General features: G+C 41.8%; 1 protein-coding gene and 1 long non-coding RNA gene across 7 annotated transcripts in view; both read left to right on the forward strand.

Annotated features, from left to right (window-relative positions):
* Nucleotides 1-9,957, forward strand: part of LOC137482508 (uncharacterized) — a 189,136-nt gene extending 179,179 nt beyond the window's left edge. Inside the window, exons 4-5 of the long non-coding RNA XR_011004105.1 lie at nucleotides 4,579-4,735; nucleotides 9,830-9,957. This is a non-coding gene — a long non-coding RNA (uncharacterized lncRNA). The remainder of the gene's footprint in view (nucleotides 1-4,578; nucleotides 4,736-9,829) is intronic.
* A 162-nt stretch (nucleotides 9,958-10,119) lies between these two features.
* The window catches only part of GRIA3 (glutamate ionotropic receptor AMPA type subunit 3), a 147,774-nt gene continuing 137,397 nt past the window's right edge, over nucleotides 10,120-20,496 (forward strand). For 2 of the 6 annotated variants that reach the window (XM_068204842.1, XM_068204841.1), the window contains exons 1-2: nucleotides 11,913-12,541; nucleotides 13,404-13,562. In XM_068204842.1, the coding sequence (XP_068060943.1) occupies nucleotides 12,451-12,541; nucleotides 13,404-13,562 (250 nt within the window). In that variant the 5' untranslated portion in view covers nucleotides 11,913-12,450. Of the gene's footprint in view, nucleotides 10,234-11,910; nucleotides 12,542-13,403; nucleotides 13,563-18,695; nucleotides 18,718-20,496 lie in introns of those variants that run through there. The other 4 variants (XM_068204843.1, XM_068204846.1, XR_011004104.1 and 1 more) reach the window with 4 other exon arrangements.

The following is a 20,496-nucleotide window of genomic DNA, read 5'->3' on the forward strand; positions in this document are numbered from 1 at the left end:
CTCCACTCAGCTGATGGAATCATGGGCTCTACGGAACAGAAGGAAAAGCCACTGAGCTGAAATACACACTAAGCCCTGCATGAGCAGTACTGCCCAGAGTGGAAAATGTATTCCTTTCACATAGCCACTTAGCAGCACTGCTCACATTTTTAAGAATCAGTTTTGCTGCCTTTTGTGACAAAAATAGGCTTTCATTTCTCTCTTGCTTCTGTTTCAGAATGAGCTTTGTTTTTCAGAAAGAGCCAACACAGCTTCCATACGCACATCAGATTCTTATAAGCAACTTCAACAGGACTGAAAGTTTCAGAAGTTTCAGTGTGTTACACTCAATAAATCTCACTGACAAGTTTCAGGCTGCAAGGACGTCACTGGGGGTGCAATTAGAAGGCAGTGCTATCACACAGAAACCATTGAAGGTCTTGTTTAGCCTTTAAAGACTGTACTTGGGTGTGAGATTGGGAAGGGAGAGAATATGACTTCACTCTCTCAGGGCCCAGACAAGTTGGCAGAACTAAGAGCTTGAAAGTGCATTTTTAATCTCAAAAGGAATGTTTGGTACAAGTAATCAAGAGATACATAGGATTCCATAATTCCATTTTCACAAAGCTGCTGTGAAGTATTTATTTCTGGGTCAGTTGGAAGTACTCAACCTTCTGAATTAGAAATATATTTCCTTTGTGTGGAATGTACACATACATGTACTGCATGGGTTTTTTTTACGTGTGATTATCATGGCCTAATCAAAATAAAATTAGAATAGCATTCCTCTTTTTTGCATTTGACATCTAATGACGTGGAGTCCAGTCTGATGTCAGTGATGGTTTCTAATTCACTGTACAAGGGACCAAAACTTTATCTAAAGCTTACTTTATATTACTTACTTTATATATTTTTTCATATTTCTAGACTTATCAATCAGATCTAGCCTGATGACCTTGAGACAGTCTGTGAACTTTGAAAAATGCTGTTGCTACTAAGAGCTGCCATTCTGCTTCCTGTTGGCTTGAGTAGTCTAAGTGGTCCTGTATGTTCCAAAAACCTCACGAATTCAGCAAAAGTCTTTTGTTGAACACGAACTAAATTGAGAGGGTAGATCTTCCCTGATGAACCAATTTTGGAAATTTTAGTTATGTTTTGTCATCAAAATGAGCATTGCTGACGGATGTGAGAAGTGCTGTCAGATGATCTTTGTGGTTTTAGCTTACAGCTACAGTTCTAACAGAATTATTTTCATGTATCTATTTTAGAAGATCATTATCACCTTATTTGAAATATAACATAAATAAGGCCTATGTGAGTGTAAAGTTATGGGGACCAATGATTATTTGTAAATATGAGAACTACAGGAATAATCTGTTATGAAAAACTGGCACCTATATTTCATCCTGAAAATATGCAGAAATTTGTTGACTTTTGGTTCATTATTGTGCAAAGTATGGAAAATGTATTCACTGAGAACAAGTGAAACAGCTGGATTCTGGTCTTGCTTTAAGTACCAATCTCAGCACTTACTAACTTCCCAATGTCATCTCCAATGTGAAATAGCTCTTTTAGCCTGTGCAAAGCTCATACTGCAGTCAAGGAGGCTGTGGCCTGAGCTAAAACAGCAGAACACATCTGGAGAACATGATCACACTCACATAGCCCTGTGCCTACATGGAGATGTCCATCATGGCTCGATGTTTACTTGGGTTCACAGTAGGTCTGCAAGGATGTTTCTCAGGCTGATAATTGTCAGTAACTGGAGTTTCTTTAAGTATTGACTCATGGACTGTTCTGGAACAATTTCTCTCTTTTCTGAATTTTTTTCATCCTCTGAATTACAGTGTCATCCCTGAGCCTCTTTTTCCTAGTTAAGCAGGGTTTTCTCCCCAGAAATTGTATGTGAACTGCCCTGTTAGAGAAACACTGGGCTGGTTAATTATTTGTACACAGATCTGCCATTGACTGCTGGCTGAACAGGAGTTGAGATAGCTCCTGGCACTCTGAGCCATATTTTACAGCTACCCATTGTTGTATTTACAACAATGCAGCTGGCTGAGGTGACAGCTCTCAGCATTCTGCAGAGGGACAGAGCATGTGGGACAAAGGGTCATCTACTGAGCAGAGGTATATAAACTGGCAGGTGGTTTCTAGATAGAGCCAAGTGGGAGATAAATGATTCAGAAACTACAGGGCCTAGGAGATGCAAATCTTGAAAAACTCTAGTCATTACAGTCCAATTCACAAAGAATTAGAATAATTCCCTGTTTCTTCCTTACTTAGCACAGATACTTGTTTTTCATTATCTCAACACATTAGTAAATCTATAAAAGAGAATATTTATCCTCCAAGCTGAATCCATAATCCAATCAGATGTATACAGCAAACACATGAATTCATGTGTGCCTTAAAGCAAAATCCCTCACTGAAAACTTCTGGAGTGCTCCTCTACTTAGAAGTTGAATTCAGTTGCAAGAGCAGAGCCAGGTTCAAAGTTCATGTATATTTAGGCATAAGGGATTGTGTGAAATTGGTGCAAAGGGGTAGACCTAAAGCTATGAATGAGCTTGCACTGAAAACATACCCTTTGATGTTGCTGTCATTGGATTCCACCTTTGACAGCACAAATTTTCCCTAAAGAATAACAGAAACAAATGCTTTCCAAAAGATTTCCAGCATGTCACTTTTCATATATACTTAATACTTCAAAACCTTATAACAGCACTCCAGAAATTTACAGCAGCAAGGGGACCTATTTAGCAATGCCTTTCCAGTAATCTGCTTTGTTTTTTCTTCAACAGCATAATTATGTAAAAAATAAGGAAAGCAACTGTGTATTCAAGGTCCAATTTAATAGGCCCCAATACCTTGCTAAAGCACTGCAGTGGATCAGTTGGAGTTAATTATTATACAAGATTACATTGCAAATAACAACGGTATGTCAAAGTAATGCATAATGTCTGTTTTGCAACACAAAAGAGAGAAATTTCAAACTTAAGTCTAAAATTATGTCTTTGCATTTCCTCAACTCACTACATAACAACTGAACTATTACAGCCCCAAAGAAACCTTGTGTAAGACTGGCCACTTCTTAGCTAACCCTTATGTGATAACTGCCTACAGGGGATTAACAAGAAGGTCTTAAGGACAACCCTGAATTGTCTTGCTTTGGGGAATTTAATTAACTGGTTAATTGCTGTGAAAGTAATTGTAGAAGTGGATGCTGCTTCAAGTAAGTGTCATAACTTAGGTGTAGGAGGCAGAGCTGTTGTTTCTGAAAAGCAGTGATTTTTATGTAAACAGCTTTCAAGGTAGAACTACAAGGTGACTTCTCTGCCACTTTCTTCTTCCAAAAAAAAAAAATTAAAAATCCATGCTCTTGTTTTTTATACTTTCCAATGTATAATGAACAATAGTTTATGAATTATTTTAAACATAAAAATTGTAGTCCTTACTTTCCTGCTGTTCCCTAGCCTCCCTTGTATCTCAACACTATGGGTATATAGGAACAAAATGGGCTATTAGCTTTATTCAAAGACCATTGAAGTCAATAGAATGCTGCTTAATGAATGTAATGGGTTTTAGATTAAACTCTAGGTTTCTGCATCACAAGTACTAAGGAAATAGCATCTGAGTCATGGAAAGGAAGGACTTGACTTGATTTGCATTCATTGTTTTGTATTTGCTAAAAGACATAAATTATTATCTGAGATTGAGCATCCGTTATGGTTTGATGTTCTAAACAGTTCTCTGTAGCACCAGAGGGGCCTTCAGTAGCAAGGGGAATAATCACATTTGATATCCCTAATCTTTAGGATGCAATATAATAGGTAAAACAATAATTTGAAGCAAGAAAATTTCTTATACTTTTTAATTTAAGTTTTTACTCTTTAAATAGGGTTCTTCATGGGGTACATATGCAAGTAAGCTAAACAGTAAAAACAGAAGTTAAATTGAAGATTTGGGAATCATTTTTAAGTGAAAGGAATTAAAACCTAAACTTTAGTCTCATGGATGTTAAATCTGATACATAGATCACTCAAGAGTATGTAGAATTTTTGATCAGAATTTTTGTGCCATGAAAAATATATTTACTGCATTTACACTGCAGAAAAGTTGAACAGAGACCATTTTCCCTACTCCACAGCAGAATTTATTTCATTGATCTAAGGTGCTTTACACTGGATTAGGATTTGATCCAGTATATTTTAAAGAGCAACAGAAAGATCTGTGGGACTGTGAACACCAAACAGATGGGTGCCCCTTCCTTGACTTTGCCTGAGCCAGTTATACTGTGAAATCTGCTTTCAAACTTACTGAAAGTAATGGTTGTATAAACAACAGAGCTTCATCATCAAAAGTAGGGTGCTTTAGCAACATCATGAGTTAGACTAAGTTCCTAAATATAGAAATTCAGTGATACCTTCATGTTAGAGTTTGAGTGCTTAGCTGCTATTGAGTGTTTATGAGGACCCAGGAGAACTCAAAAGAGGATTCTAGCAGTTCACATGTTCAAGAGCAATTTTGGGTTAAACTGCTACTAAAACAACATCTAACAGATGATAATAAATAAATATCTCTTTTCCTGTAAATCAGGTCTGTAGAGTACTTGGGACATTTCTGGTCTACTTCTGAAGAATCCGCAAAAGGTAATTGAGGAGAGTAAATCTATTGCCAGCCAACTTCGGTTTGCTATATAAGGACCACTACCTATCTTCTGGAAAATGCTTAAGACTCTTCAAATTGATATAAGGTGAGAATTGCTATTACAAAACCCTTCTGCAATTGTGGGGGTTTTTTTGCTTCTTATGCCTTCTGTTGTGCTGAAAGAGCAATCAAACAGGCAGTTTTATGCTGTAATTATTAAGACACAGAACAATTGCTACAAGGTGTGACTTACAAAACCAAACAACTTTTAATTAGAGATGGAAGTTTCATAAAGCATGAGAACACTTCTGTTAACACTGGCTATATTGTTAATACCAGATCTTTTCTAATAATAATCTACTGGGTTTCTGAAGGATTTGCTTTTCTCCCAAACACGGCAGATTATTAGAACCAAGTTGTTGTTCACAACAACCTAAGTGTACAACTGTAGCCACCTTGTACTCTCAGTTCACCTCACTGAAATCAATGAAACAAATCATGTTGGATGAAACTCAGCTCTGTGCAGATGGACAACATAAGTCCTTCACAATATGACAAAGTATGGTTTTGTTGGGGGTTAGGTTTCTTGCCTTTTATTCCTTTTTAGTTATAGAATTTCTTCCCATAAATTGCTAGGAAGCACAAACGACTGGGTACATAAGAAACAAAAGAAATGACCAAGCTCAGGAGAGGAGGGTATCTGGTCACACTTCTCTTCTCTGGGAGTTTCTCTCTGAGGGGACAGATACCAGGAGAACTGGGCAGGTAAAGAACGGGGGCTGGGGGCAGCTGTTAGCTCTCTTTCCCTCTCCCTCTCTCTCTCTCCCCTGAGTAGGAGGACGGTCGGAGCTGCCGCTTGAGGAAAGGAAGCCAGTGCCACCACCATAACCCAGCCTGGAGCTGCTTCTTCTGTTGTGGGCGGTGAGCCCCTGCTCGCTTGAGCAGCCACTGAACTGGGACCTTATTGACACCTACCTCACTAAACCTGGGACCTATCCCCATCTGCTCGGGTGCCCGGGATCCTGAGCCCGCCTCTCCCTGCCCTGCTCAGAGCTGGGTCGCCGTTTCTTCTGTACTGCTCCGAGTTTTTTCTACGCTGTAGCCCTGCACGCCCTCCCCTGCCAGGATGTCCCACAGTTCCAGCTACCGCCGCACAGCTTCCGATACATCTCATCCACCACCCCGGGATTTTTGCTCATTCCTGCTGTTCCAGCCTGGTGCTCCTCAGCGTCCTGCAGGGCAGCGGGATCGGCTGCCCCAGGGTTTGTGGAGCAAAGCCTCTCCTCCATCCCTTCCCGCCTGGGCCGAGCCGCCATTGCCGCGCGCTGCCCGAGCCCCACAGCGCCCCCTGCAGCCGCGGGGAATCACCGCACCCGCCCTGCCCGCCGGGAGCCAGCAGCGCCCCTGCCGGCCGTGCCCGGAACTGCACCGAAGGGGACGCGCCGCAGCCGAGGCTGTCCCTGGGCTCCTGGCTCTGCTCGTTGTTAATGCCGGGCTGTTGGTGTTTGTTTGCCTTGTTACACCTACTGGTAAAGAACTGTTATTCCTTTCTCATATCTTTGCCTGAGAGCCCCTTAACTTGAAAATTATAATGATTATGATTCGGAGGGAGGGGGTTTGCATTTTCCATTCCAAGGGAGGCTCCTGCCTTCCTTAGCAGACATCTGTCTTTCAAACTGAGACAGATTTAAAGACTGTATTAGATCTTTCAGTATACAGGGATCAAAATTTCCAGCCTATGGGTTACACTAAAATGTTGCAATGGGATATCTTTCTCTTCCTATGATTTTTCTCTGTTGCCTTCTCAGATTCTGGACTGTTCTGTAAATTCCCCGTATTGATAGTTTGCTATCATCCTCGGTGGTTTTCTTCCATTTCTTACCTTGTGAAGACTTCAAGGTGTTGGAACTGGATGGTAGGTAGGTCTCCAAGTGAGAGGGATAAAAAGGTCTTAAATTACCAGAGCCACTCATTCTTACCATATATGCTGTATGGACCTCTTTCTTCTAAGTAAATGCTTCCTTTTCATAGCAGTTACATAGGGAAATCTTTTCACATTCAAAGTGATATTTCTTGGGCAGTGACAAAACAAGGGAGAGACAAATATCCCACAAAAACTATGTTCCCCAGAAGAAGACAAAGTTCATTTTCTGTCTAATTTCCTTCCCATATTAACTAATATTTTGTTTATATTAATTAAATGAATTCTAAATAAAAAGAGAGTTGATTCCTAGTTCTGCAAAGGCTCACACCAAAAGTGAAACAGGTTCTTTGAATTTAGAAGAGAACTGAATGTCAGTTTTCTGCATAACTCTCAACATTTTATAACTAGCAGACTGCTGGCTTAGGGGAAGATAGGAATATCTGTCTGATCAAGTGGAAAAAAATCAGAAATCCTTAAACCTCTAGTGAAAATTTTAAATTCTTTTTGTCTAAACATCTATTTCTAAGAATCTATGTCCTGTTTTCCAAAGGTATTTTCATTAGAAGACACTTCTGCAGATTTGAGCTGAGGTGTGGTAAATTATGGTAATATACAAATGCACACAGGTAGGAAAACAGACTTTTGATTGGCAAACAGTCAACTGAATAGATTATTCACTATTTGGATCTAAACTAGATACTCTTTAAGAATAATCTATTTCAGTAATCATGTACAAAAATTAAATATTTAGTGGTCAGATGTTTCACAATTGAAATGGGTATGAATTGAATATAACACCCAAGATTTCTTGAAAACTGTATTCATATGTACAAAATAAAAAGAAAGTATCCACTTTATTAATATTATATAGGGGATGGCACCATGCTTTTATTTGATTTACTGCTTCCTGATGTAATAAATATAGACGAGCACAGCAAAGTACAGGTTTAAGTAAGAATTGCAGTGTTGTGTTATGCCAGCAGTGCCTAGTGTACAGTTAATCGGAAAGCAGAAGGTAATATAAATTGTTTCTGACATTATGGGACTATAATAACACTACATTTCCAGCACAGCTACGTAGCTCTTAGAATTAGAAATATGTATCCTGAAGATACCACAAACCCAAGAAATATGAAGATATTTGTCCATACTGACTGTTTCCACATTTGTGTCTTAGTTGTGCAATTGTAATAGATATGTTATTACTGTTACAGTCCATGTACAGTTCTGATAAAAGTTGCTGGATTAATTCATTTCCACTACCTAAAGTTTAAATAGATTCCAGTAATGGAGTAATACTTTTATTTATGAAAAACTTTCCTCTTTCACCCTGTTCCTATACAAAGCTTGATCATCCTTCCATGTACTAGAACATATTCCTATGTGCCAGACACGATTATTCTGCCAGGATGTATCTGGTACAATCTTAGCTCCAATGATAGGGGTAATAAACCTACTACACATCTCTGTGGTTTTAGGATTTCACCTGTTAACTGTTCTTTGGAAAAATGAATAACAAGAAATCAAAGATTAAAGTAGTCTCTGAACCTGTCTCTAAAACTAACCAGCAAAAAGTAACTTCCAGAGAACTTTAGGCATACTGTAAACACTCATAACGAATAAGAGGAGTAAGTCTTCCTTGAGGCAGCAAGGAACAGCTTTTTGCAATGAATTCTGAATATTAATCCCTACAGTGTTTTACTAGATAGTCTAACGCATTTACTCTGCTAATTCACATAAAATTTCCAACTTTTAAAAACAATTATTTTGGCAAGAATATTGTGTAGAAGACAGCTTTATAGATTAGCTGTAAACCACACAGCAGAATATTTGTTAAAGTGTCTCTTGTCTGCAGCTTTCTAATTTCATTTTATGTCTCTGTTATTGCCTAGTAATGAAAGGTAAACAGGAGAGCTTCAGTTGTGTGTTCTATGGCCACTCATAATCAGATCTTAACTAGATGTCCTTTTACCTGTTTTCCAAAATGAAGCTGTAACATCTGTATTAATTTTCCCTTTTGACACTGTACTTTCCCCTTGACTCCTTCTATCTGTAGTTTCATCTTGTCCCTGAATCCCTTTTCATCTTTGCTTCTGTCTCTCCCCACTATCACTCTGTTAACTGTCTATTGTAGAATTAATCAGTTTAGCTAATCAAAATGCTGACATTACATAAAGTTTGGTTAGTTATGTGTTCTTTGCTTTTATGAAGAAATAACTGGTTTAAAGCAAACAAACAAAAAATGGTGTAAGACATTTGATAATACATTTATTAGCAATTATGATATGATTTGGTTCACACTGGGAGAAACACAATATTTGTTAGAGTCTCTCTGCCTGAGCTTCTCTCTTGCAATTAGAAATATGAATGACAAAAGTAATAAAGTCTGCTTAGTGCAGAAGAGAGGGAAGCTTCAGCAACAGAATACTGCTGTAGATTCTGCCATGACTTTATGCTAACACTATGGGTTTAGCCTAGTAACATCAAAAAGCACAGTGAGAATGCTATGTCCCAAATTCCATAGCATTTTTCTAATCCACTATTAGACATTACAATGAAAACACATTAGCTAATTATAAATCATTACCTTCTCCTGCTCAGGTAGATACTCTGCATCCCCAGTGTCCCAGAACACCATAAATCATCTAAACATGAATCTTGATTATCCTGCAAAATCTTGGTTGTATTTAGTAAGGGAAGGTTTGGGAAAGCATCTGGTATGTCCTCAGTTACCATGGAACTCATTAATTCAAGTCACTGAGCATCCCTAGCAAAGTATATAAAATATTTCCATGGCATTGATATCCACATAAAGGCAAAGAATCTACCATTTTGTCCCAGGACACACTGGGTTTACTGTAAGAAAGATCAACTGGGATGAGGTCTCTGGATTTCTCCAAAATCCATATGGAATGGCTGTTGTGCCATTTGTACCTGCCAATCATGCCATAAGACTAACTGAATAAGCAAAAAAGCAAACTGCATATTCCAAATGCTAATGAGAATAATAACAACATGTAAGGGGCTTCAGAAGGAAGAATGTGGGTGATAATGAAAATTTGCCTCTCAGCACAGATATATTTTGGATCACCACAAGACTGTCCATTTGTAGATTAGACTGTGAAGCACCATTTTTTTGGAGACAAGGTACCCACCCTGCTGGCAGTGTGTGAAACTGAGACTGACACATGCCACATTCACTCACGGATATTTTCTCTCCTCCCTTGTTCTAACATCTATAATGTTATGCATAATTTCTTTCATAATTTTTTTCAGTGCACCATCAGCTGTCAGTGTGGCAGGTGGCCGTCAGCCTGCAATACTTAGCTGCAGAGATGGAGAGAACTTTGCAAGAGCAAGTGAACAGGAAGAACGTAGGGCCACTAGGAAAGCACACCAAAAAAAAAAAGGATAGCAGGACTTTGTAGAGAATACATTAGAAATAGGCTGGAGGTGTATAGGTGAATAGGAAAGGTAAGTAGTTTGGAACAAGACAGAGAAATTATTTGCTAAGAGGAACGTGCTTCTGACAACTGTCCTTAATGTCCAAACTTCCTGTACCTGTCTGTAGCTTTCAGATCTGCTGTCCTTACCAAAAGACATTTGTGAGCAGAGTGCTCTACAGCAAAGCCAGGCTGCTGCTCAAGATGCTAATTCTGGGTCTGAAACTTGCTGGTTAGGTGAGATGGGCCAGTGGTTCTCCCTGATTTTTAAATTTTTTATCTGTAAAAGAAGAATATAATCACGCCTCATGGGGATGCTTACAGGAACTCATAGGTAATATGTGTTAAGGGCTTTGAGCTTGAGGAGTGCTACAGATATAATCATGGACCTTATACCCCACCTGTCCACACAGAAAACTATTTCTTTAAAAAGAGAGATAAAGTGACAACTGCCATCTCAATCTAAATCGGGAACATTAGTATTCACCCTGCACCCTGATCCCTACCTCTGCCTGAACTGGAACACTCTCCATCTTCTGGGAATGATTCTCATAAAGGAACACGACGTGAAGCAACCAACGCATGCACCTTGGAGTGAGCAGGTGTCACGCATGTGACTAAAGGCATGTGTTACGCTCCTGCATCATGACTGTGGCGCCCAGCTCTTCACCTCTACCTCTGGCTTCCTTCAAAAGCAGTAGTTTGAATCTCTGATGTTGCTCATCGGCATTTGTGCAGTAATCTGCAGCAATCTTCAATCTTACACCTTAACTACTTACATGATGCTACAGCCAGTGGCACTGGTTGATTATTTTACAAATGCAAAGCCAACTGCATTTAATATTATCCCTAACTGAACTGAACATCGACTCAAATGATGCCACAGTCTAAGAGTAATATTAAAAAAAAAGAAGCAGAGCAGCACCAACGTAAAGTGACCTGCTGAAATCAGAGGAAAAGCAAATATTAAGGGAAGAACAGTCTTTGCTAGGCCTATGAGATGGACAACTCCACCTAGTATTGCTTTTCTGTCTCCATTGTGTACAGTTTTGTGAGCCCCAAAGCAGCAAAAAGAAAAGCACTGTAGGATCCATACAGCGAAGTGTAAGGAGATGGGTGAAAGACAGAGAACCTGACTCAGGCAGACACACAGCAGATCCCTTTGGATACGAAGGCCAGGGGCGTCTCAGGGACGGTGTTCAAGACACACGGGATGTCCGCCAGCCATCCCCCTGCTCCCCTGTGACCACCAGGTTAGCCCTGCCGTGTGCTCTGTGCCGGGGCAGCTCATCAGCTGACACACATGTTGTGTCTTTTTCCAGCATCAAGGATGAAACGAGGAGACTTTATTTGAGTTCCTTCATTTAGAGGAGGTTGGGAAGGACCTAACATTCCCTCGTGTGGGATTCAACTCTTCTTGTCTTTCTTCACTTCACAGCACTGTGGGCGGATGATGCTTCCCTGCTGATGCGCTGGCACTGGAGGAGGGATGGGGAGAACACGGGCGCAGGGCCGGCAGCCCCTTCGGGAGAGCGCACGGTCCCTCGGCATCCCTTGCCGTGGCCCCGTCCAGCCGTCCCTCGGCAGCCCCTGCGCTCACGCCTGTCCCCAGCCCTCTCCCCTCAGGAGGGGCCCAGCGGCACCCGCCTGCCCCGGCCATCACCAGGCCTCCCGCCCCCGAGCTGCCTCTGCTGCCTCCCGGCCCACAAGTTCTGGGGGCCCGCACCGCCCACCGGGCACGGCACGGGCAGCGGCTGGCAGGACGCGGCCACCTCCCCATCACCCCCGGCCTCCTCTGCCGGCCCCGGCTCGCCTCGGCTCGGCTCGGCTCGGCTCCCCGCCCCTCCTTCCTTTCCCCGCTCCCTCCCCCGCCCGCCCACAGGCGCACGCACCGCACACTCTCGCTCTCTCTCTCTCTCTCTCACACACACATACACACACATCGAGCCGGTGCAGCTTTAAAGGGGCAGCTGCAGCCCGGGGCCGCCCCACGTGAGGCCGGTGCGCTCCCGCCGACCGCAGCCCCGAGCGCTGAGCCGCGGCCGGAGCCGCCGGGGCTGGGCGGACGGGCCGAGCGGAGCGGAGCCGAGCGGCTGCCAGCCCGCCTCACGCCAAGTTTGATCGATAACCCCCTCCCGGCCCGGACGGAGCAGCCTCGGCGGCTCCGCTACCCACCATCTTTGGGGGAAGTCCCTGCGCTGGGGGGGGCTGCTGGCGACGGGGGAGAAAGGCAATCTCGCAGCCAATGAGCCCTGCTAGACTGGGGTGAAGACGAGAGCAGAGGGATTTGGGGAAGGAAAGAATTAAAAAAAAGAGACGAAAGGAGGGGGACCATCCTCCCCACCACCTCCGCCAGCATCGCCACCACCGTTGACACCGCTCCGAGTCTCCAGTTGCGCCCATGCCTGTGCCGCCAGTTTCGGTTTAGGGGCTGAACCGCAGGGGCTGAAGAAAATGGGGCAGAGCGCGCCCCAGACCCTCCTGCTGCTGCTGGCGGGGCTGCTGGGGGAGGCTCTGGCGGGGTTCCCCAACACCATCAGTATAGGTAAGCGCCCGCCGCGGCACCGCGACCCGCGCCTTCCCTGCCAGCCGGGGGGAAGTTGTGTGGAGGGGAGCGGGGGGCGAGCCCGGGCGCCGCGGGGAAGGAGCCAGCCCTTCTCCGCTTCCTTCGCCTTTCTGGGGGCGAGAGGCAGCGGCGGTGCCCGGGCTGCGCCGGCGGGCGGCTGCGAGCGGCGCCGGGCTGCCCGCACCCCTCCGAGCGGCAGGGAGCGGGTCCGCGCTCTGCGGAACCGTGCCCTGGAGCAGCGCACCCCGTGGAGCACATAATGTGAGAGAGTCGTGGCGTGAATCTGTAGCGACGTGCCCGAAAGCAGGGGCCGAGCGAGCCGTGAGGCTCAGGGCAGCGAGTGAAGCCGGGGCTGTTCCCTGCCGTCCCTCGGAGCATCATTTCCCTCGGCCGCGCTATCGCTCCACCAGACCGTGAAACCGCACGTTTGCCACGCCGCACGCCGCCGTGTCCCCGCACATAACTACAGTGCTGACATTTCGGTAGCCTGGACAGGATTTAGGAGCCACGGTTCCCCAAGTTAGACTTTTAAATCTCTGTGTGGACATCCGTGTAGAAGTGGCCTGGTTTTCAAGGTGCACCTGCAGCTCCAAGCGACTCTCATTGCTCAGGGGGCACCTGGATGTCGTGTGTGGCTTTAAAAGCCTAACTTTGGACTTGTAATATGTATTTCATGTAGGTGCTCTGTCAGAGTTATGTGCTCACGTTCAGGCTGCTCCTGCTCATTCTCTCCTGCATTGTGCAGCAGGCAAATATAACTTATTGCCATTGTTTCTCCTCAAAATTAATTCTGAAATACCTTTTTCCTTTTTTCCTTTTTTTTTTTTTTCTCCTCACCTAGGTGGACTTTTCATGAGGAACACTGTTCAGGAGCACAGTGCATTTCGATTTGCTGTGCAGCTATACAACACAAACCAAAATACCACAGAAAAGCCCTTCCATTTGAACTATCACGTAGATCACTTGGACTCTTCCAACAGTTTTTCAGTGACAAATGCTTGTAAGTAAATACCTGGTTTTAAAAAATATATTAATTTGTTATCTATCCTACATGCAGTTCCTTCCTGGTAGCCTAGAGTTCTTGGTCATACAATATAGTGCAACAAATGTGTGTAGTGACTGGAGGCTTAGTAGATTTACAGCATTATATGGAATGCCTTAGGAAAAGTTCTCTTTCCACTTCATCCCCTTAGTTTGGTTTTTCAGGAAAACAACCATGTTGTTGATATAGCAGTGCTGTGTAGCTGCAATCAGTGAATTGCTGCTGAAGTAAGATCCCTTTTCTGTTGAGGCTACAACCTAGCTGTATGAAAAGGCATAATTTGCAAATAATACACTATGAAGGGAAAAACCAGAAACCACTGTTTAGAAGTGACCTTGAGAGGGAGAAAGCTAGAGGGGCTTACTTGCCTCATCTGCCTTGAAATACTGAGTTGTTTTCTTACAGTGAGAGTCCTGTGAAAAGCTGAGACTGGAAACTGACACATACTGTTAGAGCTGAGGGGAGAGAAAATGGAATCAGAACACTTGGACGCTAGGAGAAATAGCTCTGCACAAGCAGTGCACTCATAGAATTTGAGCTTTTATTAACAGAAGATGAAAAATAGAACTTTGAGTATTGCTAATGTGGTGTTTAAATGCAAAATCTCTGTCAGAAAGACTTGTGCGTGTTTTGCATTTTAAAAAGCATTCCTTTATCAATAATAGTCCCTGGATATTTGTTTTACTGATGTATCCAAATTCAATTTTATGCAAGTTTTATTGTACATCTTTGAAAATGAAAGGAGTCCTCTTCCAAGGTAACTAATGCACTTTGCAATGTGGAGGTATATGTCTGCACATGATCTAATGAACCGCTGAATGCAGTGTACTAACTTCACGTTCCGAACAGGTTTCCTCTCACAGTTTGCAGGTTTATACTCACAGTGTAAAATGGTCAAAGAGGAAGCATTGTACTGAAATAATGAAGTACTGGAGTACAGAAAACTAGTATTTTGTGCTTTAAAATAATTCTGTGTTTTGAATAACTTATTTATTTTTTTTTATTTGCAGGAGATAGGATAGTTCTTACATTCCTGTCCCACTGTATAGTCTGAGAAAGTTGGTGGTTAAAAAAATATACAGTAAGGAAATATTTGGACAAATTTTGGATTGATATTCTAATATATCCCCCATGTGACTGCTTCTTGGTAGTGCAGTGTTACACTCTCCAAAGGACTGTGAAGTAGGACCTTTAAAACTTTTGCAGAGGGGTTAATTTTGTAATATACAATAAAATATACTTGGTAAAGTGGGAAAAATGGTAAATAAAAGCGTGTCTCTACTTTGCATCTTATTTTACTAATCCTATCCAGCTTCAACAGCTCTTACAACAAACATCAGACTATTAATCCTTAATCAGTGTAATCCCTTCAAGAGGCTGCATCTCAAGCACAGTTTCCTAAATATCAATTATATGGATTTAAACTAAATACATTGAACTGCTTGGGTGATTAATTATTAATTGTTTTTTAAAAGTTGTTACCAGCTCTTCTCCCACCAACAGAAGTGATCCACACACTTGTTTAGGGCAGTCAGTATATTTAGTCAGTGTTCTACTCATCTTCTGCTATCTTATGATTTTTGTCAATGCTTATTAAAAACTGTGGCAATTTTAATAAAGTGAGATGGTTTTCTGTAATACAGGGCTGCATGTTCCAGCACCCATATTACCAGTATAGTAAAACTGGGAAAACTTAAATCTCTGGAGAAACTGTAGACCAAAGAAGATGTACCTACAGTAACCTATTTAAAAGCAGAAGATGTGAAAAAAGAAACAGACGAAAGAAAATGAAAAGGTGACCTTGTCTGTACTGTGTCAACCATCTCATAATACTGTTGATAAGAAAAGAATACAGTGAGTCCATGTCACCACTCATAGGCTTCAGTAGCTCAAAATATAAAAAAACCCCATCAGAACAGTTCTTCTTTTGAACCTGGTACCAATTATCTTTGAAAGTTAGAACACTTACGTGTATCAATGCATTAGGATGAATTAATAGCTCCTCACACTACCTAACCAAAATTCCAGCCTTTAACCATATCCTCATTTCCTATGGGAGTGGCAGATAATTTCAGTGTGCTGCCATATCCATGAAGGAATTCTTTCCACAACATTTTTACCTCACCTGGGGATAAGCATATATTGTCTCCAGTGCTGTCACAGAGCCGTTTGATCAATATTTGCAATTGGCAGGGTTCCACGGGAGAGAAACCTGCAGTGACTCTGCCTTCACTGGGGAGGGAGGCTGAGGCTGACTTTGTGGTGGGATAGGTACAGGAGCTGAGAGGAAATTGAAGAAAGGAGCATGTGTAGCCTGAGCCTAGTGCCTGTACTAGTCAGTATCCATAAAATAATACTTTTCATTCTCTTTTGCATAGATTTGTATAAGCGTGACTGTAGTAAGTGTTCCTGTGTGCAGGGATTGAGGGGGGCTCTGCTCAGAAAAACTTAGGTTCTTACTGTGCAGCTGCACATCCTGCTTGATGCAATCTGGTGCATTCCAGAGGAGAAAAAACCTCTTCTGAAGTATTCTCATGAGCCTGAGAAAAATAGCCCACCTCTGCTACAGCAGATTTGGCAATATCCCAACCTGGGAACAAACTTGTTTAGAAGCAGAAGAAAATTCCTGCCCTAAGCCCCTCCCTTTCATTCTTTTTTCAGTTAAATGATGCATAATCTGATTTATGTACATGTATTCCCTGCTTCGCTGCTAGCACCAAGCCTCTCTCTGTATATTTAATTTACCCACATTCATACAGTATTTATCCACTCTGTATTTATCTGCCCACTTATTTATTTAGCTGTATGATATCTTAACAAAGAACAAATGCAAACACAGATGAAAATTCCAGTGTATTTAAAGGTGAATGGAAGTTTATCAGTTGGCTCTAGGGAAATTATTACATTTCTTAAAATATGCAGCTTTTTGCTATCAGTAGGAACAGAAAGCAAGCTAACTTGACCTATGAATTTACAAAATCAAAATCAGGTTATATTTTCTTTAAAAATGCTAATGTAGGGAGTGAGCTAGCTTTTTCAGAGTAATATGAATATGACAACTCAAATATATAAATTTGTCACTGAAGCAATATCTCCCATGCATTTCTCATAATCTGATGAAGGATGTTCGTGTTAATGTTGAATTGTGTGTATGGTTCTGTAGATCACATTCCCTAGAAACAACCCACGTCTGTCGTTCTGCTCTGCACTTGTAGTGCACTATACTAACACTGCTCCAGCCTCTGCAGTGTCAGCTCATTAGCACACAGATCTCATATTCCCTCTCTGCACTGTCATTGCAAAAAATTGCTGTTGTACACCTTTACAGCCAACAAATGTGCACTTGCCTTATGTACAATTTTCAAGAAATATTTAGAAAAGTAAACTAAATCTTATGTATAGTCTCCCTTGAATTTCTCAAAGTATTTTTTAATAAAAAGCATAGTTTTCATTAAAATCTGTTGATCATGTAATGACGGTGGTGGGATGTGTGCAGATGAAAAGGGGCTGTGAATGTAGAATCTAATTCATCTACAGATAGATTCCATCTCTCAGCTCAATCTAACCTATCAGCTGCAAATTCTTGTCCCATTAATTTTTGAGTTTTTTCCTTATGTATCTTCTAAATCCAGAAAGCTTTTTGTATTTTAACAAGTGTAGATGTGTAGTGTTTTTTTTTTTTTTTCATGAGCATTCATTTTTCAAGAGGGGAAAAAAAGAGGGAAGATGCAAAGACACGCTAACCTTAGGTTGCTAAAATCCTGTAGGTGGTTGTATCGGCACTTTCTTGAAGGGGTCTGATTCCAGACTTATAAAAAATTTAGTTTAGCATCCTCGCAGCCCTTGTGTTTAATCCTAAAAATTCAGCTTGGAAGATTTTAATGGGAAAAGTGCATGTTCATTGTTGTGAGAGTGTTGCAGAAAATGATACCTCAGGACAAGTAGCAGACAGTTTTTGCAGTTTAACTGAGGTACTCCCTCTCCCAAGGCACAGGTGTGGGGGTGTGTGTGCTCACATGCACCCTCACTCGCACTCGAGCGCACGTGCACAGGCCCACGTTTTCTTTAGGTGCTGTTCAGCATTTCTTTTTGCCAGTGGGCAGATAATTTGCTTCCCTTGCATCTGTGTGCTCTTTGGCCAGCTGGCAAAGGACACTGATGCTGCAAGTGGTCAGCTCCGTTCTGCCAAAAGCATGAGCATGTGTTGCTGAAAGCATTGCCAAGTTTGGGCCGGGTACTGGTGGTTTTGCGGGAGCAGCAAGCACAGGGGAGATGCCTGAACTCTCCCAAAGAGGAATATACTCAGGTTTCTCCAGTGTTCTGTGGTAAAACACCTGGAAATGTGCTTTCTACACAACTCTGCTCATTACAGACCACTGAAAATGCTATTCATGCTGCAGAATGCGCTCAAGTATCGTGTGTAACTGCTGTATGACCACAAAAAGCAGCTGGCTTCAGTTTAGGGGTCAAAGCTTTTGCATTGTTAGGTCCAGGTTGAAATGTGAAAGGTGTGCTCCAACTATTGTTTGTTTCCACTTCATGGCAGAGCAGATGATTTGTCTTTAAACTTAATGTGATGTCAATGTTAGCAGAAGGAACCATACCACTTTCAAACTATGTTTTATTATTTCTTAAATTAATTTCAGAATAAGCTTTCTCTCCTTTGCTGGATACATTACATTGATATACTGTTTAGATGTTAGGGTGCCGTTTAACTCACACAGTAGAGATGGAAAAAATACCTTACATGGATGGACATTTTTTGAGAAACTCTGAGTTCACCAAATGAATAAAGAGTAAAGCATGGTAAAGAGTGCCATTTACTTGTTTAGTTTTGGAAAGATTTTGTGCAGATGCAGACATGAAATTGTTCAGTTTTCCTATATAGCACTGGGCCTGGAGGACCCATGGGGCTATTAGGGCAGGTTGGAGAGCTACTGATTAACTACCCCTTCCCATGAAATGTATAACAGCTGTAGTTTATCTCTGGGAGGAAATGGAGATGCCATGATGGGAAACTAGCCTGTGACAGAAGCTTTTAACAACAACGAAAAAAGCCCCACAGTTTTGTTGAAGGCTGATTTGGGAGCTTGTCCAAGAGCTGCAGAAAACAGTGGGTTTCTTTCCTCTGGGTTCACTGTGTTCAGTGTCTGGGAGGTGGGAGGCCATCCTACTGCCAGTGTAGGACTGTTATGCAAGAAGGTGTGAAATGAGAGAGCTGATGTATTTTCAGTGTTTCTTTATTGTCACAAACCATTGATTTAACATTTTCCATTTAAAGTACATATTTTGTCATTACTAGTTTTAGAATGCTAATTTTTATTTAGTTCGGCATCCTTAAAATGTTTTAGAATATGTTATTTTTGAAACAGCAACAGTGTGTTTTCATCATTCATTTAAAACCAAGCCAACCCATATAAATGAAAACTTATGTTTATTTATTGTGAGAAAGGTGTTATGTGAATTGGTTTGGGGCATTTAAGTTATTGCCTGAGAGCAGTACTTTCTGTGCTGGTGGAGAGCAGAGATCACTGGAAGGCCATCACCCCTTTTCTAAGGAAACTCATAAGGTAGCCTAAAAACTCTGTACCTATAGTCAGGAGGTTTGCTATATGAAGGCTTGTGCTTCCACTGGAACAATGTGGTGATCTAAAGCCAAAAATTTAGAAATTATTGATCTAGATAAAACCACTTTCTGTGAAGCTGTGATGATCACTGCAGTGAAGCAATTTACAAATTTCACCCATGGAGATTCTTTTCTTCTAAATATGCATGCATTATATTTCCTGTCAGAGACAGAGGCTTCCCTCTGTTGTATCACCTGCTTTATATTATTGTTGCTCTTCAGAATATCAGATGCCTTTGAAACTTCAAATTTGAAATCATCTTTGAGTTTTCATGTGCAGTCATCTGATGGAGACTCCAGGGTAGACACTCCTGCTCTGCTGCTTGTAGTCATTGCAGCTGGACTCCAATAACTACCACACAGCCTCACAGTACACGCTCCAGCCTGGCTCTGTTGGGAAGTTTGGAGATATTTCTATATCAGCAGGTACAGAATGCAAAGTTCAGTTTATTAGTGCAGATGTGTGAAATATTCAAAGGCAGTGAGTAGCCTTTCGGTTGGTTTCACAAAGATGTGTTAGTGGTGATACTATCGTATATGTACAGAGCAAGAGAGAAACAGGTGAGATAGGGTTTCTATGTAAAGAGAAAGAGTGAATGTAGGAACACGTTATGTCAGTGAATCCACTGAGCAGTCATTCCTGCATATCCTTGCCGTTGTGTCTGAGGCTCTGGCTCTGCGTTATCATCTTAACTGTTTCTGAAATAGCAAGTGGCAATGTGCAGCCCTGACACAAACACCACACAGGAGGCACAGAAGCCCTTAATGTGTGAGGATCAATCTGCAGAGACACAGTGCTGTGGATAGCTTGCCCAGGCACCTGTAGAAAGGGTGAATTGCTTTCCTGGAATGGGTAATGGGAATGGGTAATTCCTATGAATGAGGAATGGGTGAGCACTCTTCTGCTGGAATGGAGCGACCTATCTGGTCACTTGTATGCAATTATTTTGCCAGACTGTTTTGATGTTTCAGATATGCTGAAAGTTTTTTTGCTTTGTTTGTTTCAAGTGCAATTTACATGTTTGCTTTCAGTCCACTTATTATTTAAGTGATTGGCTTCGAATGCTTAGTCTTGCCCTTGTGTTGGGCTGATATTTGCTGGAGCTTATTCAAATGTAATGTTTGAAATTCTGGTCAAGAATTTAAAAAATATGTAGGGCTGTATGGGTGCTTCAATAGCTTGAGAGCTTTTTAATAAAAGGACTGTCTTTAAAATTATATGCAGCTGTCTGGGTAAGAGATAGCTAGTGTCTGATGGTATATAGT

Source organism: Anomalospiza imberbis, chromosome 14, assembly GCF_031753505.1.
Source record: "Anomalospiza imberbis isolate Cuckoo-Finch-1a 21T00152 chromosome 14, ASM3175350v1, whole genome shotgun sequence".
NCBI classification, from domain to species: domain Eukaryota; kingdom Metazoa; phylum Chordata; class Aves; order Passeriformes; family Viduidae; genus Anomalospiza; species Anomalospiza imberbis.